General features: G+C 45.2%; 1 protein-coding gene across 4 annotated transcripts in view; it reads right to left on the reverse strand.

Moving 5' to 3' along the window:
- Window positions 1-416: 416 nt before the first annotated feature.
- The window catches only part of MARCH8 (membrane associated ring-CH-type finger 8), a 144,655-nt gene continuing 117,626 nt past the window's right edge, over window positions 417-27,445 (reverse strand). For 2 of the 4 annotated variants that reach the window (XM_025397905.1, XM_025397903.1), the window contains 5 exons: window positions 10,016-10,104; window positions 8,927-9,772; window positions 7,009-7,189; window positions 4,905-5,052; window positions 417-4,330 (listed from right to left, as the gene is read on the reverse strand). In XM_025397905.1, coding sequence (XP_025253690.1) covers window positions 4,026-4,330; window positions 4,905-5,052; window positions 7,009-7,189; window positions 8,927-9,772; window positions 10,016-10,104 — 1,569 coding nt within the window. In that variant the 3' untranslated portion in view covers window positions 417-4,025. The remainder of the gene's footprint in view (window positions 4,331-4,904; window positions 5,053-7,008; window positions 7,190-8,926; window positions 9,773-10,015; window positions 10,105-27,445) is intronic. The other 2 variants (XM_025397907.1, XM_025397906.1) reach the window with 1 other exon arrangement.

Raw genomic sequence — 27,445 nt, forward strand, 5'->3', positions numbered from 1 at the left:
CCGGCAACCCTGCTGGTCTCCCTGGTGCTTTCTCAGCTGGGCTGTGGGTCAGTAGCGAGTTTCTATGGATAAGGCTGCTTCTTAATCAAGTGCTCTGCGGTCATGTGGTGACACAGACTCAAGTCTATCTTCCCTCAGGGTGGTGAGCGTAGGTAGGGTCTGGGTGTCTGAAGCAAGCACACCTGTGAGAAATGCCTGTTTTCACTCCCATCCCACACACTCAACCAGACACCGCCGGGCCACCCCCGACACACGTGTCTGAGGGAGGCTGAGGAAAACAGATACCTCCAGGAGCCACATATTATTTCCGGATGTGCAAGCCAGACAACCCTGGAAAGGGGGTCAGGGAACTGGAGTGCCTGCCAACATCCCCAGTCTCCCTGCAGGAAAACACTCCCATGGCAAAACTCCTTTGTAAGAAAGGCTTTATTGCTGCAATGAGACGTCCCAGTGTATAGCACAAACCCCCCTGTACAGAGAATTTTTCAAGTGGTAATACTGAGAACCAGTGAACATACACAAAAGAATACAAAACTAGACATTTAGATCACTAGAAACTTTCTAAGGTAAGAAAAATTTCAAATGTGAAGTGCCTTTTAGAAACTACACCACACATGCCAGTGTAAATTTGGTTTACCAATCAATTTCTATAAACATTGCATCTAACTTTGCATTGATCAACTGCACAACTTCAACAGCTACTTCCAAGACAAAGATAAATGCTTTTAGTTCCCTATGTTTTGGTCTTTCCTTGGGCTAGAAATGGAAACTGCATGTTTCATACCAGATTCAAAAGGGAAAGCAATTCAAGCGCGTATTTGCCTCTAGCCACATCCAGAGCCGTGTGGATCTCACCTGGTTGGTCCCAGCCCTTCTCCAACTCTGAAGCCCACACCAGGGGTGCAGAGGCAGCCCCAGATCATGCAGACATCACCTGAGGCTCCCAAACTGGCCCAGCTACCTGAGGCCTGCATGCCTGTGGCCAGGTAGGACACATGTGCAGGTTTGAAAACTAGGCCTACACGACTGCGAGTGGACTGAAGCAAAAAGGGGAAAAACATTAGAGGCCTGGAGTAGGAAGAGACCTTTTATAAAGTTTTCAGGAAATCCTCACAATAAACTTGGGCACAAAGACCAAATTGCTGAGGCCAGAAGTCTACTTATGGTACTATGACTTATGGGGAGTAGAGGCCAAATCAGAGAGGGCTGGCTAGTGATACCCCAGACACTTGCCTCTTCCCCTTTCCTGGCCTACAAGTACCAGGCCTCCTGGCCCTGAGACCTCATTCTGGGTTTCTATATGGGTCAACCAAATGCCATCCTTTCACTAAAGCCAGGTGCAAAATGGGGGGTGGGGGGGAAGCTGGTGAGTACACAGCACCCAAAAGAATCGAGAGAGCAAGTTTTCCGAGGCTACAGGAACACTGGCAGAGCCGGTGGCCACACCAGACAGGAGTACCACATCCCCGCCAGGCTTCATGCTTCACTGCTAGACGCAGGGGGCTAGAAGGGTCTGATGAATCAGGAGCTGAACTAGAACCTTCAAGAAAAGAAAAGGCAAGAGGGTGGCCATGTGCCCCACCAGGAGGGGAAAGAAGAATGTGTGTGGACTGTCCACAGTGAGGCCAGAAATGATGAGATGGTGTTAGGCAGAAAAGAAGGGAGAGGGCTTCCCATGAGAATCTGGTTGGGCATGGGAGGGGTACAGGGCTCAGTTATCAAGGCACCTTTGCCATAGTGGGGTGCCAGCTACACTGGGTGGGCTGCCCAGGGGCTGTCCCTACCTAACTACTTTCCTATCTACAGGATGTCTTGGTGCTTTTCAAGTTCAGCATAAGGGGTTCCATTTGTGAACTGGGGATTCACACTTAGGAAATCTATCCTGGTCTTCACCTGAAACACCCATTTACTGCTGGGTGGCAGGAACAAGTACACAAAACCAGGGGCCTTGCCTGGGCAGTTCCTAAGGGACACTGGCAGGGCTGACCTGGGATTCAGCTCCCCTGAGTGGACAGTCTGTGGTTGCCTGGGGTCCCCAGGCTGAGAAGGGGTATGGGTAATTGCACTTCAGGGCACAGTGAACATAGGCATGGGCTGGATGTGGCCTGGGAGAAAGGGGAGGCTGCCCTATTTTCAGGAGCTGGCTATGGCTGGACAGTGCCTGCCTGGCCAGAGGAAGGCCACAGCAGAGCCACTCCACAGACTAAGACCTGTGCTGCCAAGGAATCAGACACTGGCTTGGAGAAGACAAAAGGATAAAGCCTGCTACTTTTAAGCCCACATCATAGCTTGGAGATCCTTCAGCCTCCTGGCCTTCAAAACGAACTCCAGGGCTTTCACTCTGAAAGGCAAAGAAATCACCTTGTGCCTGCTTCATCCCCTTAGCAGGACAAACGAAACACCTAAGGCCCAGAGAGACTGAAGGCAGGACCCCCAGCATCTGCCATCTCCTCCCTGCAGGCTGGGTGAGAGAGTGGCCTGGAAAGGAAGCATCTGCGCTACTTACATTGGGTTTCAGGCCCCCCGGCAACTTTCCCAGAGGTAACTATTTGCCTGGAACTAGGAAACTGGGTTTTAAAAACATAACTTTAAGCAGACTTTTTAGAAGGACAAGGCCATTTGATGGTAGTGATTTTGGTTTTGTTTTATGAAAACGGTACAGGTGGTAATCCCTGATGACAGAATGGACTGAGAGTGGGGCCAAGGGCCCCGAACGATCCTGTCTGTTCAGTCCGGTTAAGGCAACAGTTGGGCGGGCATGTGGCCAGGGAGCAGTGGCACAGCAGACCCTGGCAGTTTGCTCACACCTGGCCCTCGTCCCAGAGCCAGCCCGCCTGCCTCGTGGCCCTGGCAGTGACTCCACAGAACCTCCCCGAGCAGAAACCGCATGGTGGGCCACCGCTCATCTTGCACGCAAGAGAGAACCTGCAGTGCACACACCCCAGCCAGGGTGGCACATGGCTGCTCTTTCAATGTGAAGCCAGCACCAACTGGAGAGATTTAACTATAAAGGAATATTTTTAAAATATTCAGTTTTGTTATCATTATTCACTTCCTCTCTTTCCATTTAGATCTCATACACTGTTCTTTTTCAGTGTTGACAAAAAAGAAACATACAGGGCAGGTCTATGAAATAACACCTTGTCATAAAACAGGCCCAAAAGCATAGGAATCAGGCTTTAATTGCCGTTTAGCATCCATTAATTCCCATGAGATCTGTGATTTAAAAAGCCTCTAGCCTGCTTGTCCTGTCTTAAAGTCATGAATCTATTTTATGAACAAAACGAATGCCACACTTCTTAGCATATATAAGGCAAAATGGGTTTTTGATCTCTCATGATGTAAAGGAGATACAAAGGTAAGGAAGGAAAGATTTTTAAATGAGACTTTTTTTGAGTGTCAATCCCACTGGACACACATATTACAAAATAAAGATTTTCTTCTGTAAAGTGCTGTTTGCTCAGTGAATCACGCGCCATCACAGAGCACCACAGCCCCACCTGCTCAAGAGCATGGAGGAGGCTGCATCGGCAAAGGGCGCGCAGGAGTCTATGTTTGGGGGTCTGTTTCAATACCATCTCCTGGGGTTCACCGTGGTGCAGAGGGAATCCTCTCATCGTGGCTAGACATTCCCCAGTGCTCTGCTCCAGGCTGGGGACTGCTGCAAGCTGGAGGCAGCTGCGGATCAGGGCCTGGGCGCCCCTGCTCCTGCTCTTCCCTTGGGATTGGCATTTTATTCTCTCATTCTGCTCAAGACCATGGGCAGGAACTCTGCTGGCTCCCCATCAGGTCATCGTGGGGTCTTCCACCTTCCCACAGAGCTGCCAGGCAGAGGCAGTACCCAGGTATGCCCGGCCCACAGGAGGATTTTCTAGGAGACTACGGAAGGTTTAGAAAAAGAGAAGCCACTATAGTCACCTGTCCAGTCTATGCTATTAAAGGACATAAGAAAGGTATACAATTGGCAGTAAACAATTTCCTTCGGCTCTTCATGGATGTCCAGGAAAATGACAACCCACACACAATCAGACGTGAATGATTTCTGCTCCAGTGTCTTCAGGCTCTGTGCAACAAGAAGAGTTTGTGTCGGAATAACAGATTCCACGTCCATGTTTATTTTCAAAGTTGGGCTCTGCTAGTGGAGATTTTTCAAAAATATTCTTTTTGCTTGTTTCTGGACAGTTTTGAACATAGATCACTCTATTATAGGCCTTGAGTCTCTTCCACAATTGCACATACACGTTACACTGAACATACATAAAAAGAAGTCCTCCGGTGAAGCCGATGGCCACAACCACCAATTTAGTCCAAAAGGGCCATTCTAGGATTCCTGGAAGGGAAAAACTCAGCCTATTAGATTTTATTTAAGATCTGAAGTAAAGAAAAACACAACTTCTGAACTTCCCATAATAACTGATTCTGTTGTTGTGGTTGTTTAAGAGATGCAGTCTTGCTATATGTTCCCCAGGCTGGAGCGCAGTGGCTATTCACAGGTGTGATCATGGCACACTACAGCCTTGAACTCCTGAGCCCCCAGCAATCCTCCATTCCTCAGCCTCCTAAGTATCTGGGACTACAAGACTGCACAACTGACCAATGGATTCACAACTCATCCAATGTTGCTTAGTCAAAGAAGAGTGGAAGACAGTGCCCAGCTACTTCCTGCTTTTCCAGGACGCAGTTTGCAGATTCTCATGTTCCAGAATATGAACTCTCCTGACTGGGTTTCAAAAACTACCACCACAGCAAAAGAAATGCCAAAAAGGGGTCTGCTGCCTTCTAACTGATGTCCCTCCTCCAGAAACCCAGACGTTTTTGGCTGACTGGAAAATCCTCTGACCCCAGGACTCCTGTGAGCTATCCTGGCCCCTGTGCTGAGCTTGCTCTTCAGCCTGAGAACTCACCTGTTGCCTGCCCCTGCTTGATCTCCTCGGTGGTACGGTCAATGAGCACATATAAGGACCAGACCACACATGTGATAGCAATGATGTGGAATGTCACTGAGCACATGATCTTCCTGCGCTCGCTGGACGTCATCTGCAACTTCTCCCACTAGAAAAACAACACAAAGTGTGAGGCTCAGGCTTCTGGAAAAGGGCTCCGGTGGGGTGAGAGCATTGTAGGCAGGTAAGATTGGCTTTCCGCCCCACTTCTCCCTTCCCAAACTAGATGCATTCCCACAAGTTTGTTCTCCTAAAACCACTTGGCTTCAACCAGGTACCAGGTGCAGCCAACGTTCTATGCGATAAAAAGAAGCCGCGATCAAGATGAATGTTGAACTACCATCAAAAATCCCCTTGTCTGCTTATTCTTGCAAGCAGACAAAAAATGGCCTGATAAAGAATTCTATGATTTCAGTCCTAATGAAAACAGTATGTTGGCCCAGGACCCAGGTGCTATGTTTTAAGTCTCCCTGATGCGCTGACTGGCATGGACGAGCGGAAGAAGAGGGTTGATGATGCCACAACACACTAGCAGATGGGTCACACTACATTGTTAAGGTGAATGGCAGAAGACGCTCACTCTTTGGTCCTTGCTACTTTGGCAGCAACAGCTCAAAATCGACGCTAAGAGTTCCTGGTACAAGCAGACTCTGCTAGTCCCATCTCCTCTAGGAGCTCATTAATTTACTCCAAATAGCCAGACTTTCTTTTTCATTTACTGGTTTCCGAATCGGGAGAAAACACATAAAGGTAGAGAGAAAGAACAATGTGTAAACACTCTGCACATATCCTTTGCCAACCCTAGTCACAGGCTCTTTCCAGATGGGTCTATGCAGGGTAGTTGAAAATAGAGCCTAAAAGACTTCCTATATTGAGAGATTAGCATAGAGTAGGCACCCAATAAATTACAAGGCTTCTACTGGGCAAAACTTTTTAAGCAGTTTGCACAAGCCTTCTCTAACATCTGGTTGTTTTCTGCTGGGATTTTATACACTAGCAAGTTCCCTGGTCTTCCTACCTATAACACAGAGTCAGTGCCTCAGTGCCCCATGCTTCCTGCTACTCCTACAACACACGTAGCTTGACACCCTGTTAATGCTCACCCTCACCTTTCTAGGGTATGCTTTACTCCACAGACAGCTTGACCTCTCTAAACTCCTTTCACTCTGCCTGCAAATCCTAGTAATCCTTCAAGAACTGCTCTAAAACCCAAACACCCTGTGAGGCTACCATCGCTCCACTTCCCCAGCACTCTAGCCTATAACGAGCATTTCCTTTTCTGAATGACTGATATGCTCTACCAGCACATCGTTTAGTATTTAATTGGCTAGTACTTGATGATGTGACTTATCTTGCAATTTATATATTAATGTTCTGGGATAGGAACAGTCTTTTATTCTTCCAGACAAAACTGTTTGTGCTGGGCATCTAGAGAGATGTATGAAACAGTCAACATTTAAATAGAAAGCCAGTGCTTTGGACAAAGCTCCTCTCAGAGGGCACAGCGACATGGGTCTCCAGAGAGCTGCGTGTCATGCAACGCCTGTGGGTCCTTTCTGAAGACAGCTGCACATCTTGCAACGTTTGTGCTTTCTTTCTTTTCCCTATCCACCTACTCACGCTCCCATCCAGCAAATACTTATGGGTGTATACGAATAAATTTACTGTGTACTACACTGTGCTGGGTGCTGAGGAGATACTAATCTCCAACAGACAGTCCTAATCAGAAAGGCAGGACGTCAACAGTTAGTACGTATAAAATTAGGTCCTAAGATATGTCACAAACAGTCTGTGGTCAAAGGCTAGATGACTGACACCGACAAGCAAGCAGTCTTACTTTGAAGGGAAAAGAAGGATTATGAATGGTCAGAAAGAGCTTCTTCCTGAGGAGGGGGACTTGAAAATCGGCACAAGAAACAACAATCTCTACAATGCAAATGTAAGCACCAGCCCCAACTTTTTACGGAAATGAACGTAGGCAAGCCATGACCTCATAACCTGAGACACCAGCTCTCTGGGGGTCACTGGTTTCAGGAAGGGTGAAGCATCCCTTCCTCCCACGTACTTTTCTCAGCGGTTTCAGCTTGGTCTCCATGATGAACTCATACTTGCAGAGCTCGCAGCAGCGCGTGTCAGAGCTCTTGATCCACTGCTGCAGGCAGGCCTGGTGCACGAAGTGGAGGCTTCCTGTGCAGTGGCAGGGGGTGATCAGGGGGCTCTCATCATCTCCTTCACAGTGGCAGATCCTATAGTGGAAGGAAAACCCGTCATTCCAAGGAGAGTCCCATGACAGGGAAGCTGATGCTTCAGTGGCAGGTCAATCCCCCCAAAGGAAACTCAGAAACAAACATTACAGAAGTGACTACGGGCACAAAAACATAGAAACACAAATGAAAACAATCACTACAAACTAAAAATTTCTAGCTTACCGCACCAACATGGAAAGTCTGGAGGGCATTTGGCAACAGAAAGGAAAAAATGATGTAAGAAATGACAAAGCAGTCATTTTTTGATATGACATGAGAACTTCACTGAAAGATGAATTTAAAGCAACATAGAATCATTTTTGAGAACATAAGATGGTAAAATAATTAGAGGAAAAATTTCTATGTAAAATAAAACCAGCATTCCAACTTCTAAAAATACTAGTGACTTTAAATGATATTTGCTTTTTAGCTATTATCACTGAATTTACCTTCATACCCTACAACTATGTATTTCTGTCGTCTCTCAGGAAGTAAACAAATATCACAGTACCTCTCCTAGACCTCAAACACTCACCATTACAAGATGCTGCAATTTCATCTCTTTTTCTTGGGACTACTAACAGCAGTAAGTGAGAAATTAACTTGAAAGCACTCTCTATTTCCAAGAATTATGCACCAAGATGTAGCTATTAGCCTGAAGGAACTTAACAGGCTTTTAAGAAACAGAGGGGTCTTTTCCAGCAGCTAGAGAACAGTTTGGGGCACCCGTTCTCTGGAAGGAGCCAGGCTCTCAGGCTGTTTGTTTTAGTGAGGGGGTCTCTGATCCAAATGTTAGAAATGATGACAGTTGGCACTAAGGAGTGGAGACTGGGGAAAGGTCAGAATGAGGAGGGCACAAGAGTCATGACAAAAAGTGAATTATGGAGGCCAGACAAGGATGCTGCATAAGGGAAGACAAAGGGGGGAAACAGAATTAGGACGGGACATAGGTTGGCTACACCCCAGTTAAAAGGAAGGAAGGAAGGAGCTACTGGAGAACAGCCAGTCCCCACACACCTTTTGGGGGTGGGTGGGGAGCAAGGGTTAAAAAAGAGGCTGGGAGATGCAACAATGCTTAAAATCTGGACCATCAGGCTGGAAAGCTGGAGATACTAGTTTCTTTCTTCCAGTTTCTTCATGCAAAGTCTACTTATTTTTAGTTTAGAAGAGTCAGCTTGGCCTTTAATATGTGTAGCTTCTTCCTCTTTTTTTTTTTTTTTTTTGTTGTTTTTTTAGACGGAGTTTCACTCTTGTTGCCCAGGCTGGAGTGCAGTGGTGCAATCTCAGCTCACTGCAACCTCCGCCTCCTGGGTTCAAGCAATTCTCCTGCCTCAGCCTCCTGAGTAGCTGGGATTACAGGCGCCCACCACCACGCCCGGCTAATTTTTGTATTTTTAGTAGAGACGGGGTTTCGCCATGTTGGCCAGGCTGATCTCAAACTCCTGACCTCAGGTGATCCACCCGCCTCAGCCTCCCAAAGTGCTGGGATTACAGGCGTGAGCCACCACGCCCAGCCAGCTTCTTCCTCTTTTACTATTTGTGAAACTATCTTGGGACTCACATCATAAAAATTTTTTCAAATGATACTGATACTCCATTCTTCTGGAGAAAACAATCAACCCACAACTGGTTACAACTTCCTATTACTTCATTTTCCTGAAACTTCACATATTAAAGCAAGATGAGGCTCCCAATGAGAGCAGAGATGGCTAGAATGGCGCTTCCTGGCAAACCAACCTGCAGACATCCCCTGATGTGGACACAGGAGATATGGGGGGTAATTTTTCAGAGAAGGGAGAAGGACAATCCAGGTCGCTGTCCTTTTCCGTGGAGCAGAGAGGCGCCCGAAGAACCCTACTCTTCAGTTTTGCAGATGTGCTGTCCTCAAAGACATCGTCATCTCCCATCTCGTCAGAGCAGAAGCCCATACTCCCTGCCAGCCCGCTGGAGGACTTGGCAGTGTGCAGGCGAGCGGCACAGCTCTCCAGCTCATGGAACCTGTGCAGGCTGCTGGCGCTCGAGCCGTGCGAGAGTGAGAACAGGTACCGGAGCAGTCGCCGGCTTCGGGACGTGGCCTCGCCATCTGCCTTCTCTTCCAGCAGCAGGCCGGGCCTGCCCCGTTTGCCAGCTTCCACCTCTGAGGCAGTTGAGCGACTGGCAGAAAGGCATGAAACACAAGAATGTTTGGAATTGCCAAGAGGTTTGTGGTTCACGGTTCTTTTTTCTTTATGATGAAACCTGTTAGTTCTGAGACATGGATCTTGAGGGAGTATTAATTTTCTTTCAGAACAAGTTCTTTCCACATAGGCAAAACTTTCTGAAGTATCCTGCGCCTTCTCACCCACATCATTGAGGGACCTTGAGAACTTCAGTGTTCTTCTGGCTTTGGTATTCTTAGCAGGCTTCAAGGCCTGGACCCATTCTGAACCAAAGGAATTTCTCTCTGATGCCTGTGACGCATCCTTACAGATAACTGTCACAGTGAACCCTTGTGTCAGAGAACTCTGGCAGTGAGGAGCTTTCAAGACAACAGCAGACTGCACGGAACTGTGGTGACAATACTCAGAAAACACTGCACTGGAACTGCATGCAGAACAGTGGGATAAAAGCACAGAAAGTAAAAACAATTTTAAAAGAGAATAGACATCATAGTGAAGAAATGAGACTAGCATGGATAACTTGGTGAGCAAACCACACATAAAACTGGGCCAACTGTTTAGACCATAGGCACACTGAATAAGCAAATGGAAATTCAAGGACCTACAGACACTAATGCTTATTTCTGGCTGCACACTGATCATGGCAGCATCTGAAGCAGAGTGTTACCTGCAGATGTCCTGGCTGGATGGCGTGATAGAAGTGCGAGAGAAGGATGACACCGGAGCCGGATCTGATGCTGACGGAGGACTCCCAGCCTGCAATGACAGACCTCTGGTCAGTGTTCAGGGAAGAGCCAAGGGGACTGTGTGCACTGTCTCCTGAACGGTGACAGGTAGGAACCCTAGAAATGTCTGCTGTTTCCCGCTGCTCAATGAGTAACACAAATTAGATCCCTCTAAGCCTTGGCAAAACAAATCAAATATCGCTGTTTTTTTCCTATCTGTGGATAAAAGTGTAAGAAATGTCTGAGGCTATGGAACACCACTACTAATCTCCTGCAGGTCCAGTGGCCATTTATTTTCTAAGCATCTAAATTGAATTAGTTCATACATAAGTCAAGACACCAAGTACTACAAGTTATCATACAAATGCCAAAGAAATATGAGGCCCCAGGCCTGCCAGCACTGGCTTCCCCAGCACTCTCTCCTAGTTCCGGAGATCACCAAGGCTGGTAGATTTAAGAGCTCTCTCCCACCTCACAACCTCATGCACAGTGCCAGATGCTCCCTGTGTTCCACAAAACCTCACTGCCCTGCCACAGCTCTTCATATAAAACGGAGTCCAGACCACCTGACATTGGGGGACACCAATCCATAGCTCAACCAGGGGCCGAGGTAGAGCACAGAATGCTCCCAATAGGTCTAATCTTGAAACTGTAAATTAAGAAAAATAATCAAGAAAATTTAGATTTGAAAGAAGTACAGCAAGAGGTCATGGGATAGAATACAGCCTCTGAGGTGGTGAATAGTCAAACTTAGAGAAAAAATCTAGGAAGGAAAGGAAGCACCGCAGTGAGGACAGAAATGGACAGAGAGAAATAGGGACAGTGAGTGGCACTGAGCTGAAGATGTGCCACCACCGCTAGAGGGCCCCAGACTTCCACGCCAGCCTCGGATTTCCCAGGCTCCACAGCCCCACAGACCTATGCATATTCATAAAAAAGCATTTGTCCCTCCTTAAGACAGTGAGCCTGAGTGAGAATCTGCTCCATGCAACCCCAACAGCCCCAGGAAAACAGTGCCATGAGTCTGTTATCACTGGAAACGCTGTATCACCACCTACCTTCTGCAGGCCCACCTGCATGGCCCTTGGCCCTGACCCCTTGATACAAAGGAGCTCCACCCTGGCCCACCATTCCCCGACTGAGGCCTAGTCCCCACTCTTTCTAAGTGCCATCCCCAAGGGTGCACTCTCATCCTGGAACTCCACCTATGGGACCCCCAACCTTGGTCAGCAACCAGAACAGATATAGCCATTGCCCGGAAACTCCTCCTCCTCCTACCCCTCACAGCAAATGAAGCAGCTGGAGAGAGCCAGGAAAGCACTCGGATTAAGGCACCCACCCCATGGCTGCTCCCACTCCCAGTGCAGAGATTCAACACCACTTTAATCCAAGTCCACCTGAAGAAACAAGATCCAAGAAGCTCCTCGTCAGCATGCTTCAGTGTACGCTGAGATCACACTGTGCCACTCCATAAGCACATCTTTGAATTCACCAAATAATCTACGTTTATTTTCTAACTGAATATGCATACGCGCATGGGGTATACGGTCTTTAAAAGCATTAGAGGTCAAAGTTCTTAGGAATCTAAAGTTTACTTGGACACATGAAAACAGCATCCTTGAAATAACCCTCCCATCACTACCTTTGTCAATATTCTTCCTAAAACAAAATGAGAGACATCTCGGGATGCCTATGGACACTATGCTGTGACATCCCTTGCATCCTCTAGGCCTGACTGCATAAGCCATTGTCCTCTTTCTTCAACTGCCTTAGACACTGTCCTCTTTCTCCAGCATCCTCCACTCGGGGCACCCATCACTGGCTCCACCTGCCCCGGAGATGAGCACTCAAGGCCTTTTACTATCATGGGCTTTACTGTTTATACCACAAGGGAGCAGACTGAGAGGGTATCCATGCTAAGGTCCCCAAACTCCTACAGTTCCCCTGTTCTCTGACATTTAGTCCTAATACTATTCTGGGACTGAAAGTCTTCCTGTACTTATTGCTCTCTTCTGTTACTTCTGAGGATGACCAGCTCTGTTCAACACACATAGGCAAGGCTGAAATGTGTCATGAAGACCACAGCCTGATCATGGTGTATCGCAGAGAAGTGAGTGTCTTCATCATCTGTCCCCAGATAGACTTTGAGGAAGAAATACCCACCAATATCAACATGCTTGCCCCTCATTGCTATGAGGTCGCTTCTTCCTCTGTATTGCTGGGTCAAGCATAGTCCCTGGAACTGAGGTATTGAAGGAAGCCCCCTCCCTTCAAGGGATGGCAGCAGAGGAAAGTACCTCTAAGATAAGAGCATGGTCCTCTGGAAACCACATGTACTTTCCTGTATTCTGAAGGGAAGGCAAACCCTGTGGGAGGAGGTGGGGTCTCATCTGACAAATCGTGCCCAATCACGGTCAGTGTCCTGAGAAGAGGCAGGTTTCTGATGGGAAACTAAAGTTCTGAACTCCAGTACTAAACTACAAGTAATCCATGTCAAAAAGTGTACTCTGGGATAACGATTCCATTCTTGCATGCCCATGATGAGGAGCCAGGCCTGACGGTAGGAGGGCAGAGCCTCGTAACAGAACAAAGCCTGGATCTAGGAAGCAGCCATGCCAGGCACACACATGGCAGGACGTATGTTCATTTCCTTGTGTGATTCCCCGTGTGTGTGCACTTGTAGCAGATGTCAAGGCCAGCGTGACAGTAAGTGCAGACCCAAGGAGGAAAAGAGTTCAGGGAGGGCTGGGGAGATTCTGCCCTGCTCAGTTTTACATAGGAAACAGGAAACAGCCTTGGCATCCTCTGCCTACATTTCTGCTCTCATTTCACCCTTTCCAATCGTATGAAAACATTACAGGATACTCTCAGCAGGTATGTCCAGTCCAATCCTCATCAAGCCTCCCAACGACAGAGTCTCTCTTCTTATTAGATCATAAAATTTTAAGAAAAATTTAAAAATCTACTTACTGTTATTTTACATAAATATAAACTTCAACAAATGCTAACTCCTCCAATAAAAGCAAGAAAACCAGTGAGATTTGTGGGGTCACCACAGCTCCCAGAAGAGGCTCCTTCTGTCACTATCTAAAGAACAGCAAACATTTCAAAGGTCAGAACCAATCCATATGCAGAATGGTCAAGAAAACAATTTTAAAGAGCTTTATTTGTTGCTGCTATAGAGCTGAGAGAAATCTATCAACCAACAAAGATCTAAAAGACTGGCTGATCAACAACAAAATGAAGCTGACAGCTTCAAATATGGTTCCATGGTCAGATTCTGGAAGCCAGTGTAGTCAAAGGCCAGCAATCTCCTCTTAGGCGCTCTGTAGGACAGTACCTTACTAGATGGGACAGGACCTCACTAGATGGGACAGGACCAGCCTGTTCTGCTCTTTCTGAAAGCAGCAGGCAGTGTGGCATGTGGGAGCTGGGGGCAGTACTAGCCTCAGCCATCTGTACCATACAAAACTCCGGAGAACACCTACACTCTCCTCTCCATAGGATCAGACCACACACGACTCGACAATTACTAATAAAAGTGCAAATGTTCATCATGCAAAAATCCAAATGTTTCAAGAAAACTTAGGTCCTCTGTTCCTGAAGTTTTTTGTGGGTTGCCAAATGACAGACTTTTCAGTCATGAAAAGGAATATAAAGCAATCTCACTACAAAAAAAAAAAATTCTTCTAAAAATCCCCCCTTCTTAAGATGTTGTAATTAATTATGCCAAAACAAACCTCTGGATTTCTATCCAAGCCTAAATACCAGTTTATTTTATTTCTTAGAAATGATAAATACTTTTCGACAATTTGTTTTGCTATATCCAAGTCTCTTAGTGGCTGGCTTTCTTATCAAATTCACAGTTTTAAATGACTTTAACAAGGTTGCCAAAGAATATATGGGGAAAAAAACCTTTCCATATATCCTTGGCAAAAACTGGCATTCCCCTTTTCTCAGTTCCCTTCTGAGAGTGCCTGCTGTCACTGGAGCAGCTATAGCAGTGTGCTTACCCAGCTGATATCGCACACATCCTTCTCACTGCAGAACACCAGCGCGCCTTCCTTGGCCTCTGGTGCCTTCTGCCAGGTTACTGCCCAGCCTCCTCTATTACCCACGCCCCTCATTTTCTGTGCAACCCTCGACTGGGCCTTCTTTTCACTTATCAGCAAAGCTACTTTTAAACATTTGGGTCTCAGACGCCCAACAAAAGCAGATTTGCCCATCTGATTTATCTCAAAAGGGAGAGGGTCACAGGAATGATCTGTTTGAGTGAGCTTGTTTTTAGGCAAGGAGGAACGTGAAGAGGGGCTGGATAAGGAAGGTTAAGAGGCCAGAAGAGCTCATGGTTACAACTGATCACCAATTTCAGTACTGCAAATCAATGACTTAGCAGAAACAATGGGAAAAGATGCACACACGGCTCTCAAAACATGAAAAGATGCTTCACTTCTCTCACAATGAGAAATACAAATTAAAACTACAATGAGATACCATCATCAGCCAAGAAAATTAATCAAATAATATGTGTTGGCAGAAGTGTTGGGAAGCAGGTATGCTTATACATTGCTGGTGGGAAAGCAAATGGTAAACCTCCTCAGGATGACAACTGCCCTCAGGAAAACAAAGACACATATACTTTGTCTTGGCAATTCTTTTAGGAATTCATTCTCACACACCTGTGGGAAGAGGTTTGTACACTACACTAGTTTGTGACAGCAAAGGGCTGGAATCACCCTAAATGCCCATCACCTTGGAGCTGAGGCAACACTGTTCCATCTACAAAAAGAAATACCAGCAGTCATTAAAAAAATGGGAAAAGTTCTCATTATGTCCAGTAATGAACACACAAAGTTAAAGAAGCAGAGAGAGGCACCACTGCCATCTGTGCTCGGGTTGCACAGACTACCCAGGACGGAGACGAGGGAACCTGGATGGAGGGACATGGACTTGTCACAGAGACCCACAAAACCATAACGCTACTTTACACTGAGCAACATTTCCCAAACAGAAATTCATTTTTAAAATAACATGTGATTGATGATTTAAAAAAGTAAAACAAAACTGCAGAAGCACAACCAACTGCAATGACTTTCCAACTTTGGGATGACAGGTAAAGAAATCAATGTAGTGAGTGACGACCTATGTTTTTAAAAGTACAATAAAATAGAATATGCCAGAATGCATCTGACATAAAATGGATAAAGTCTTCTGAGGTAATTCTGTCTCTCAGATGTGTATGTAAAAGTGAACTGGGTTTCAATATAAAAGCTGCTTCTTACTTTGGATCATGGTCAAAGTCACTTGAAAGTCACTGCCTGACTGTATTTCTACACAGAAAATACAAACTATCAAAAGAAAGAAAAGAAGAAGGTGGCTAAATCAAGAGATCATGTTGGCTGTTGGCCCAGAGGCTCTAGAAGCAAATGGCTCTTACAGATCTCTAGAAAGGAGGTTTTCCTCTACATGGAAAGCATTTGCCACCCATATAAGGGGTGTGTTGCTATGTAAACAAAACTTAGTGGCTTAAAACTACACAAATGTATCACTTCACAGTTCCCATAGACTAGCGCATGCTGAGATTCTCTGCTCTGGTCAGTCTCCCTCCTTCCTGGAGGCCTCGGGAGAACTGCGTTTACACATTCTCTCGAGTTGTTGGCAGAACACAGCTCCCTGAAGCTTGAGGACTGAGGGCCGGTCTGCTGGCTGACTCCACCTGGGGCAGGCCACATGCATCTGCAGTCACATGACCCCTCCCATCTTCAAAGCCCACTTGTGCTATCAATCTCTCTGACTTCCCTTTCTGCCACCAGAGAACGTTCTCTGCTTTTTAAGCACTCACGGGATTCCATTGGGCCCATATCTATAACCCCAAATAATCTCCCTTATTTTAAGGTCAACTGTGCCACACAACACAACATGATCATAGGAGTAATAATAGCAATGCATTCCCAGGTTCCAGGCAATTGTGGGGACATATTTGGGGACCATTTTAGAAATCTTGCTCACCAGATCACTTTTTTATTTGTGCTTCCTGCTCATGAGGTTGCTAGCGGTTACTGCCCTCCCACTTCCAAACTAAGAGATAGGGATCTGCTCCTAACTGCCAACTCAGCAGGCCTGACTTCATACCACAGAGCCAAATAAACTCACTTGGTGTTTACATACCGCACTGTGCAGACTGAGATTACATCTTACCAAACTTTCTGCTTAGCACAGAAGTTACTCCGTCAAACCAATGCTTCATTATGAGTAACTCTGCTTTCAATAAATAAATATCCAGTTGTATTCAACTTCAAAAATGAGCCACAATTAAAAGAAAAGAGGCCATTCTGTGGCTTTTCTGTGGCTTGCTCTGATAAATACATGTTGGCATATGAAGGGCTGTGCCAAGAACAAGCTTTCACAAAGGCAATTAATTAAAACTGACCATTAAAAAAGTAAGTATATACAATATACGATTCACAGAGAAGCATGTACAATAAAAACTACTGAATGCTAATGATTTCCATTATAAATGACTCTCATTAGCATTGCTTAGCAAGTAGCATTAACATGGAATTCTTTTCTATAGTGGCCTTTTAAAGGGAGTTAGAATACTTGAGTAGCAATAAATCCCCAGAACAAAGAGGGGCATATATTACAGCACTGGTGGAGGGGACAGAAGGCCACAGCTGAAGCTGCTTTTTCAGGGCTGTCTTCCTCCATGCTACAGCTGAGGATCTTGCAAATATAATTTGTTTTCAATAAATTACATTGAAGACAATGATTTCTGAGCAAAGGTGGCTTCACAGTCCCAGAAACTAAAGATGTAACCATATAAAAATTCAAAATCACCAGAAATAACATGGTGAAAGGGGCTGTGAGTTACTTATCACTCAAAAGGACCCTTTACTACTGTTGATTTCCTTTAAATATTGACCTTTTCAAATATAGTCAAAATACATTTTCATTGCCAAGAGGCAATAAAATATTTCCTCTGAGAGAATTCTGGGGCAGTGGCCAAAGCACTGGCTTTTGACCCCAAAGTCTCCCCTCTATGTCCTGGGGCCAGTCCACTGAGCACACTACCGAGCAGGAGTTTAATCATTTAAAAAATGAGGTCAACAATCTACAGGGCTGCTACCAGGATCAAATAAGTCAGAGGAGATGCAGAAATGCAGCATACACCACTCCAGGCACACCTCCAGTGTGGAGCAAGACTTCCATGTGACTACCACTCTTGACTCTTGATGACCTAGAAAGTAAACCTGCAGGTCTCATGTCTGCTACAAAACGCCTCATTCCAACCAAGGTGACCACTGTCCACCCACCTGGGAAGAAAACAGCTTCTGCTCAGGCTACTCATCTGGCCAGCCCTGAACCAAGATGCACAGAGCTCTAAGAGTGAACCCTGAGCCACGGAGCATACTACTGACAAAAACATGGCAGGCAGGAAAGATGACCCTCACTTCCTCTTGACCTAGGCCCTCCTTTCCCAGCAACTGGTGGCCTTTCCCACCCCTCTTCCTCCTCCCAGGAACACTCCCACATCCCAACCCAGCATGACTGGCCCCTCCTCAGGTTTCTCCTTAGAAAGGGCTTTTCATGCCTGTTATGATATCCTCATACCCTGTTCATTTCTTTCATTGCACCTATCAAGGTTTATGAGAAGATGTTACTGGGATATGTTAACTTAGAAGCTGTTGCTGATTGGTCTGGTACACAGTAGGTGTTTAGGGCACATTTGCTCAATGAACTAAACAGCTACCCTCTGGGGAGACTGTGCCTCTACAACAGAGATTCTCAAACTTGTTGGCCACAGGACCTCCTTAACACTCTTAAAAATTACTGAGGCCCCCACAAAGAGCTTTTGTTTATACAGGTTCCATCTCTCCATCTTTGCTATATTAGAACATCTTAAAACACAGGAACATATTCCACCAGCTAAGGAAGATGCTATCTTGCATGTTGCTTAGCTTCTGGAAACTCCACTGTATGCTTGTGGGAGAATGAGAGTCAAAAATGCATATAATCTTAGTATAATTGGGAAATTGTTTTAAACCTGCCCCTCTTCCACCTTCAGGAGACTGAACCAAACTTCAGCCAAAAACTAAACTGTAACCAGTCAGATGAAAAAGTACTACAAAGACAGTCAGAAATTTTGCAAAAGGGAAGCTGAACAGAAACAACTGCCTCAGTGCTCTGTCAGGGATTCAAGTGAGGCTCAGCAGTGCTGAGACCAACTGATGCCATGCAACTCCTCCAATTCATTCCCTTGTTTTTGTCACTTAGGAATAAGTATCCTGTTTTGGGACAGCTGTTTTCTTCAGAATAAATTAATAAAGAACATTTTGCCTTATTTGTAATCCGTAAGGTCTGAGTAACCTGAGTGTGTCACTGGTCAACTCTGCATTCAGAAACAGAAAGAAGCAAACCCTGGTCTTGACAATCACATCCAGGCCTGCCCTCGTGTAGTAAAAGTGGGTCAGCAAGAATTCCCTGTAAGGAATGTCCATCTGATATGTGACATTCTGCTGTATCTCATCCCTGTCTAATGGCAACAACAACCAGAAAATATTCAGGAGGCCTAGAAGGGCCAGTGCTCAAATTCATTGAGATGTGCTTGCCAAGCAATAGAGCAAACATTTTAAGTGCTCATTAAACATGTCCAGTCTGATTCGACCCAGGAATATTTGATTAACAAGAGGTACATATCACAGTCTGCAAGGCCCCAGTCTTGAGCAACTGCCAGAGCCTACAGAGCTGGGCTGGCTGGTGGGCTGGGGGAGAGATGCCTGTGCTACGGGCTTCCACTGCCTTCTCCCTGCGGTAAGTGCTGCCAATCATGAACTTGCTCAAGAAATTGTGTCACCTGGACCAAGTCTGATTCCCAGGGTTGAATGACAAGGCTTCCCTGGCTGTAAAATTACATTGTGTCTATGTACTGCCCTTTTTGCACCACAATCTTCCTCTGAGAGGCATCAAGAGAGGCTCCAAGAAGTCCAGCCCCTATGATTAGCCTAGCCTAGGCCAATTCCTGGTATTAAAGAAATTCCAGCTGAATAGAGTGGGTATAAGCCTCCTCAGGGAATTTCAATCGGCCTCTAAAGGATTTTAGGTCAAAGTACTCACACGAATAGCCACAGCCAACACAATCTTGTGGTTACAGGCACCCACAATTTTCCAAGCAGGTGACAAATGATCTTTCTACTACAGTTTAACCTCATCCTGGTTGGCTCCTTTCCACCCCTCACATCTGCTTTACATGTCCTCTCCTGAGCCACATCTTCTCTGAGCAGCCCTTCAACTTGGGTTCCCGGTAATTCTCTACCTAAGCTCCTTACTGTTTCGTTTGTAGGAATTCTCTCCATCCAAGGTATCGTATGGAGAGGTCTGCGTACTTCCCTCTGCTGTTTGGTTCAGCATTCAAAGCACAATTTCTGGCACACAGTTAGGTGCTGGACAAAATCTGAATGCGTGCAATCCTCGTAAACTCTGCATGGCCTCCTTGTCTCCATGTTAGAGATGAGATGTATTGTCAAATGGTAAGACAGCCTGCAGGTGGGGGCAGTGGTGGCACAGGACACAACGTCCTGAATAGGCAGTCACCTCACGTCATCTTAGTCCACCCTGAGGCCATGCCCAGTACACTGTGCATCACCCCTGCCAGCCATGCTCTATGGCTTCCTGGTACCCCTGAGACAATGGCCCCTTGATAGGCAAAGGCTCACAGCAGAAATGGAAAGTGGGCTTGCCCCATCCCCACCCCTCCCTGCTCTCTACCACACAGCCTCCTGAATACCCGTCTCTGTCAGAGCTCTATCTCACAAAGAGCTGTCACAATGAGTTTAGGTGATATACTGAAGAACATGTTTTTTAATAGTTATATTTTCACATTAAAAAGCTAAACAATCAAAGTCTAGAGGAGGGGCTTCAAGATGGCTGACCAGAGACATCTGGTACCTACCTCCTCTATAAAGAAGAACCAAAATAGCCAGGAAGAATCAGACTTCGAATAGATCATCTAAGAGAGAACATGCATTCAACAGAGAAGTGACAGAAAACACCTAGAGCAGGCAAGGAAAGGGAAGTCAGGCAAGGCAGCCGAGAGGTCCCCCAGTGTGGGGAAAGGGGAAGCGAGTGATCTCCAGCGGTCCACATTCCCACCATGCACTCCTGTAATCCCAGCCATGACAGAGCCCTAGACCCTCACAGGCCTTAAGGCTAACAGAGGGAGCTTCCTGGAGATGAAGAGAAGGCATTGCTCCAGGGAGAGAGCTCATGCTGGGTCCCACACACCCCTGGAGTCCAAGGCAGCTGCAAGAAGACACCATACTGAGAGCCCAACCCTCGGGAGACTGCATCCTGCTGGGGGCCCAACAATCCCTGCTTCTCCACATTCCGAGAACCCCACTAACATTCCTCACCACAACCATCGCAGCAGCTAGCTGCTGCTGCCAGGGATGAAGGGCAAGCCACTTGGCAAAGACCCTGCCGCCCCCCAGCGGTGAAACCACTGCACGTTTTCACAAGCGCCAAGGACAAAGTGAGCAAAGTGTGCACTCCCCAGCCACTACCATACAGCTACTGCCACTGAAAGCAACCCCACTCTCCCCAGTAGTAGCACTGCAGTACAGCCATTGCTGCCTCCACCGGAGCATTCTGCCAGGGCCTTGGAATCACCCAGTCCCTGCCCAACACTGCTAGAGCCTGAATGCATCCCTGGGTGGACTGAAGTACGTCCTACCCAGTTTCTGAGTAAACCATCCTGGGGCCTGGGGACTGCCCAGCCCATTCCACCACTATTGGAACCTGAGCATTCTGCTTGGGCATCTGAGGTCAGGCACACCCAACCTACCATTACCACCACATCTAGCACCCAATTGAGTACACATTTGGGCCTGAAGACTGGTTCACCCAGCCCATCACAGCCACTGCCGACATCAGTGCAAACTGCTTGGGAGCCAGAGGGTTGTCCTGCCACTGCTGCTGCCATCACCCATATCATGCCTGCTGCCCAGGGGCCCAAGAATTCACCCACCCACCCAGCTCGCCACTGCCACTACCAGCATTTGAGCAAGCTATATGGAGGCCCCCCAAAACTAACCCATCTGACCCGCTAACACTGGTGCCAGTATAAACTGCACTGAGGCCCAAGGGCAGGCATACTCACCCCACTACTGCCACCACTGGGAACAAGGACAGGCCAACCTGGTATCCCTGTCCCCAGCAAAACTTCACTACAGCCTCCACCATACCCTAAGATACTGAGGAAATCACAGACACCACTGACATGATTCATAGCCAAAGAAATAATACCACGACTACACTACTACACACAATGAGAATCAAAGCTAAAGTGCCCTGCATAACCAACACCACAGACACACCCTCAGGAAAAACTCCTCTCCTACAACAGCAAATTAAGAAAACTAGTAAGAGACTGTTACACCAGATGTGCAGAGATTAACATAAGGACACAAGAAATGAAAAATCAAGGAAATATGACACCCATAAAGGAACACATTAATTCTCTAGCAGTAGATTCCAATTCAAAAAGAAATTTATGAAATCCCAAAAACAGAATTCAAAATAATGATATTAAAACTCAGTGAACACTGGGCATGGTGGCTTTCACCTGTAATCCCAGTACTTTGGGAGCCCCAGGCAGGAGGATTGCTTGAGGCTAGGAGTTCGAGACCAGTCTGAGCAACACAGCAAGACCTCGTCTCTATAAAAAATAAAAATAAAAATTAGCTGGGCATGGTGATGTGTGACTGTAGGCCCAGCTACTCAGGAGGTTGAGGTGGGAGGAATGCTTGAGCACAGGAACTGGAAGCTGCAGTGAGCTACGATCACATCACTACACTCCTGCCTGGGCAACAGAGCAAGATCCAGAAGCTCAGTGAGATACACAGGAATACAGAAAAACAATACAAAGAAATGAGAAATGCAATTCAGGATATGAATGAAACATTTTCCAAAAATACATTATAAAAAAGAACCAAACAGAAATTCTGGAACTGAAAAATTCATTACCTGAAATACAAAATACACTTGAAATACTCAACAAATAGATCAAGTAAAAGAAATAATTTCAGAACTTGAAGACAGGTCTTTTGAAATAATCCAGTAAGACAAAAATGAAATTAAAAAAGGAATAGAAAAGAATGAACAAAGCATACATGACATATGGGACACCATAAAATGACCAAATATTCAAATTCTCAGTGTCTCAGAAGACAAACAGAAAACAAAAAAATGGAATATCTAACAAAATAATAGCTGCAAACTTCCCAAATCTTGCAAAACATTTAGACCTCTAGATATAAGAAGCTCAGAGATACCCAAATATAATTCAAGGTCTCCTCCAGAGCACGTTATAGTCAAACAGTCAAAAGTCAAAGACAAATAGAGAAGCCTAAAAACAGCAAGAAAAAAACATCTAGTCATTTATAAGTGGACCCCCATCAGACCAACAGGAGACTTGTCAGCAGAAGCCTTACAGGCCAGGAGAGAAGGGGATGATATATTCAAAGTAATGAAAGAAAAAAAAAGCCAGCCAAAGATACTATACCCAGCCAAGTTATCACTCATAAATGAGAAGAAATAAAGTCCTTCTCAGACAAGCAAAAGCTGAGGGAATTCACCACTAGATTGGTCCTATAAGAAATGTTTAAGGGAATCCTACACATGGAAGCACAAGAACAGTATCTGCCATCATGAAACATACCAAAGTATAAGACCTACTGGTACAGCAAACACACAAATAAGGAAGAGAAAGGACTCAAATGTTACCACTACAGAAACCTACCAAACCACAATGATAAACAATAAGAAAGAAGGAAACAAAGGATACACAAAACCAGAAATTATTTAATAAAGTCAGAGGAATAAGCCCTCATATATCAATAATAACCCTGAATGTAAATGAATTAAACTTTCCACTTGAAAGATAAAGACTGGCTGAATGGATTTAAAAAAACATTACTCAACTATATGCCGCGTGCAAGAAACTCATCGCACCTGTACAGATACATATAGACTGAAAGTACAGGGATGAAAAAAGATGTTCTATGCAAATAAAAACCAAAAGCAAGTAGGACTAGCTATACCTATATCAGATAAAACAGACTTTAAGTCAAAAACGTAAAAACAGACAAAGAGAAGTCATTATATAATAAAGGAATGAATTCATCAAGAGGCTATAACACTTCTACACATATCTGCACCCTACACCAGAGCACCCAGATGTATAAAGCAAATATTATTAAATCTAAAGGGAGAGACAGACTTCAATACACAATAGTTGGGGACTTCAACACCCCACTCCCATCATTAGACAGATCATCTAGGCAGAAAATGAACAAACATTACATTTAAACTGCGTGTTAGGACAATGGACTTAACAGTTACAGAACGTTTCATCCAACAACTACAGAATACACATTTCTCAGCACACAGACCATTCTTCAGGATAGGCCATACGTTAGGACACAAATAAGTCTCAACGAAGTTTTTAAAAACTGAAATCAAGTCAAGTATGTTTCTCAGACCACAATGGTATAAAACTAGAAATCAACTAGAAACTGTACAATTACATGGAAATTAAACAACATGCTCCTCAATGACCACTGGGTAAAGGAAGAAATTAAGGAGAAAACATAAAAATATCTTAAATAAAAATTGAAATAAAACATACCAAAATCTATGGGATACAGCAAAAGCAGTGCTAACAGGGAAGTCCATAGCAATAAACACCTACATCAAAAAAGTAGAAAAATTTCAAACAATCAAAGGATGCACCTCAAGGATCTAGAAATCCAATAAAAAACCAAATCCAAAATTAGTAGAAGGAAAGAAATAATAAACATTAGAGGAGAACTAAACTAAACAGGGGCCAAAAAACATACAAAAGGATCAATGAAACAAAAAATTAATTTTTTGAAAAACTAAAATTGATAGACTAGCTAGACTAACCAATAAAAAAAGGCAGAAGACCTAAATAAAATCTGAAATGAAAAAGGAGACATTACAAATGATAACACAGAAATACAAGAGATCATCAGAGACTATTATGAACTATATGCTATCAAACTGGAAAACCTAGAGGAAATGGATAAACACATAACCTACCATGATTGATCTGGAAGAAACAGAAAACTTGGACAGATCAATAAGAAGTAATGAGATTTAAAGAGTAATAAAAAGCCTCCTAACAACAAAAAGTCCAGGATTGGATGGCTTCACTGCCAAATTCTACCAAACTTTCAAAGAAGAAAAATTCTTCTATCTATTCCAAAAAATTGAAAGAGAGAATTCTCTTTAACTCATTCTACCAGCATTATGCTGACACCAAAACCAGACAAGGACACGACAAAAAAGAAAACTACAGGCCGATATCCCTGATAGGCATAGATGCAAAAATCCTTAACAAAATACTAGTAAAGCAAATCCAATTGCACATCAAAAAGACAGTACATGATTAAGGGAATTTATCCCAAGGATGCAACGGGTATTTCATCACATGCAAATCAATAAATGTGATACATCACGTAAACAGAATGAAGGATAAAATCATATGATCGTCTCAATAGAAACAGAAAAAGCATTTGATAAATTCAACATTCCTTCATGATAAAAACTCTCAACAAACTAGGCAAAGAAAGAAATACCACAATATTAATAAAGGCCATATATGACAAACCCACAGCTAACATAAATCTGAATGGGGGAAAAGTGAAAGAAAGCCTTCCCTCTAAGAACTGTAACAAGACAAGAATGCCCACTGATAGGGTTTGGCTGGGTCTCCACCCAAATCTCATCTTCAATTGTGGCTCCCATAATTCCCACATGTTGTGGCAGGGACTCAGTGGGAGATAACTGAATCATAGGTGCAGTTTCCCCCATACTGTTCTCATGGTAGTGAATAAGTCTCATGAAATCTGATGAATTTTTTTTTTTTTTTTTTTTTTGTAAGGGGAAGCCCCTTTCACTTGGTTCTCATTTCTCCCTTGTCTGCCGTGATGTAAGTAAGACATGCCTTTAATTGTCCCCCATGATTGTGAGGCCTCCCCAGCCACGTGGAACTGTGAGTCCATTAAACCTCTTTCACTTTAAAAATTACCCAGTCTTGGGTATGTCTTTATCAGCAGTGTGATAACAAACTAATACAGTAAATTGGTACCAGTAAGTGAGGTGCTGCTATAAAGATGGCTGAAAATGTGGAAGCAACTTTGGATCTTGGTAACAGGCAGAAGTTGGAACGATTTGGAGGGCTCAGAAGAAGACAGGAAAATGTGGGTAAGTTTGGAACTTCCTAGACACTTGTTGAATGGCTTTGACCAAAATGTTGATCATGATATGGACAATGAAATCCAGGCTGGGGTGGTCTCAGATGGAGAGGAGAAACTTGTTGCAAACTGGAGTAAAGGTGACTCTTGCTATGTTTTAGCAAAGAGACTGGCAGCATTTTGCCCCTGATGTGTGGAACTTTGAACTTGAGGGAGATGATTTAGGGTATCTGGCAGAAGAAATTTCTAAGCACCAAAGCATTCAGGAAGTGACTTGGGTACTGTTAAGAACATTCAGTTTTAAAAAGTTTTAAAAGCATTCTCAGAGAAACAGAGAATAAAAGCAGAAAATTTGTGGCCTGATGATGCGATAGAAAAGAAAAACCCAGGCTGGGCACAGTGGCTCACGCCTGTAATCCCAGCACTTTGGGAGGCTGAGGCAGGCGTATCACGAGGTCAGGAGATCGAGACCATCCTGGCTAACATGATGAAACCCCATCTCTACTAAAAACACAAAAAATTAGCCAAGCATGGTGGCGGGCACCTGTAGTCCCAGCTACTCAGGAGGCTGAGGCAGGAGAATGGTGTGAACCCATCCGGGAGGCAGAGCTTACAGTGAGCTGAGATCGCACCACTGCACTCCTGCCGGGGCGACAGAGCAAGACTCCATCTCAAAAAAAAAAAAAAAAAAGATAAAAAAGAAAAGAAAAACCCATTTTCTGAGGAGAAATTCAAGCCAGGTGTGGAAACTTGCATAAGTAACGAACAGCCAAATGTTAATCACCAACTCAATGGGGAAAATGTCTCAAGGGCATGTCAGAGATCTGTGTGGCAGCCAATCCCATCACAGGCCCAGAGGCCTACGAGGAAAAAAAATGGTTTCAAGGGCTGGGCCCAGGGCCCCCTTGCTGTGTGCAGCCTAGAGACTCGGTGCCCTGCATCCCAGCTACTCTAACCAAAGGTTACAAGCAGCCAGGGTATAGTTCAGGCCATGGCTTCAGAGGGTGCAAGCCCCAAGCCTTGGCAGCTTCCATGTAGTGTTGAGCCTGCAGGTACACAAATGTCAAGAATTGAGATTTGGGAACCTCCGCCTAGATTTCAGAGAATGTATGAAAATGTCTGGATGTTCAGGCACTGATATGCTGCAAGGATGGAGCCCTCATGGAGAACCTCTGCTAGAGCAGTGTGAAAGGGAAATGTGGGTTGCAAGCCACCACACACAGTCCCCACTGGGGCACTGCTTAGTGGAGCTGTGAGAAGAGGGCCACCATCCTCCCGACTCCAGAATGGTATATCTACTAACAGCTTGCACTGTGCACCTGGAAAAGCTGCAGACACTCAATGCCAGCTCATGAAAGCAGTCAGGAGAGGGGTTATACCCTGCAAAGCTACAGGGACAGAGTTGCCAAAGGCAGTGGGAGCCCACCTCTTGTGTCAGCATGACCTGGATGTGAGACATGGAGTCAAAGGAGATCATTTTGGAGCTTTAAGAATGGACTGACCCATTGGATTCTGGACTTGCATGGGGCCTTCAGCCCCTTTGTTTTGGCCAGTTTCTCCCATTTGGAATGGGTGTATTTATCCAATGCCTGTGCCCCCATTGTATCTAGAAAGTAACTAACTCAGTTTTGATTTTACAGGCTCACAGGTGGAGGGGAGTTGCCTTGTCTCAGATGAGACTTTGGACCATGGACTTTTGAGTTAATGCTGAAATGAGTTAGGACTTTGGGGGACTGTTGGGAAGGCATGGGTGGTTTTGAAATGTGAGGACATGAGATTTGGGAGAGGCCAAGGGCAGAGTGATATGGTTTGGCTGTGTCCCCACCAAATCTTTTTGAATTGTAGCTCCCATAATTCCCATGTGTCATGGGAGGGACCCAGTGGCGGATAACCGAATCATGGGGGTGGTTTCCCCCATACTGTTCTTGTAGTGAGTAAGTCTCAAGACATCTGATAGTTTTATAAGGGGAAACCTCTTTTGCTTGGTTCTCATTTCTCCCTTGTCTGCTGCCATGTAAGACGTGCCTTTCGCCTTCTGCCATGATTGTGAGGCCTCCCTAGCTACATGGAACTGTGAGTTCATTACACCTCTTTTTC

Source organism: Theropithecus gelada, chromosome 9 (assembly GCF_003255815.1).
Source record: "Theropithecus gelada isolate Dixy chromosome 9, Tgel_1.0, whole genome shotgun sequence".
NCBI classification, from domain to species: Eukaryota; Metazoa; Chordata; class Mammalia; order Primates; family Cercopithecidae; genus Theropithecus; species Theropithecus gelada.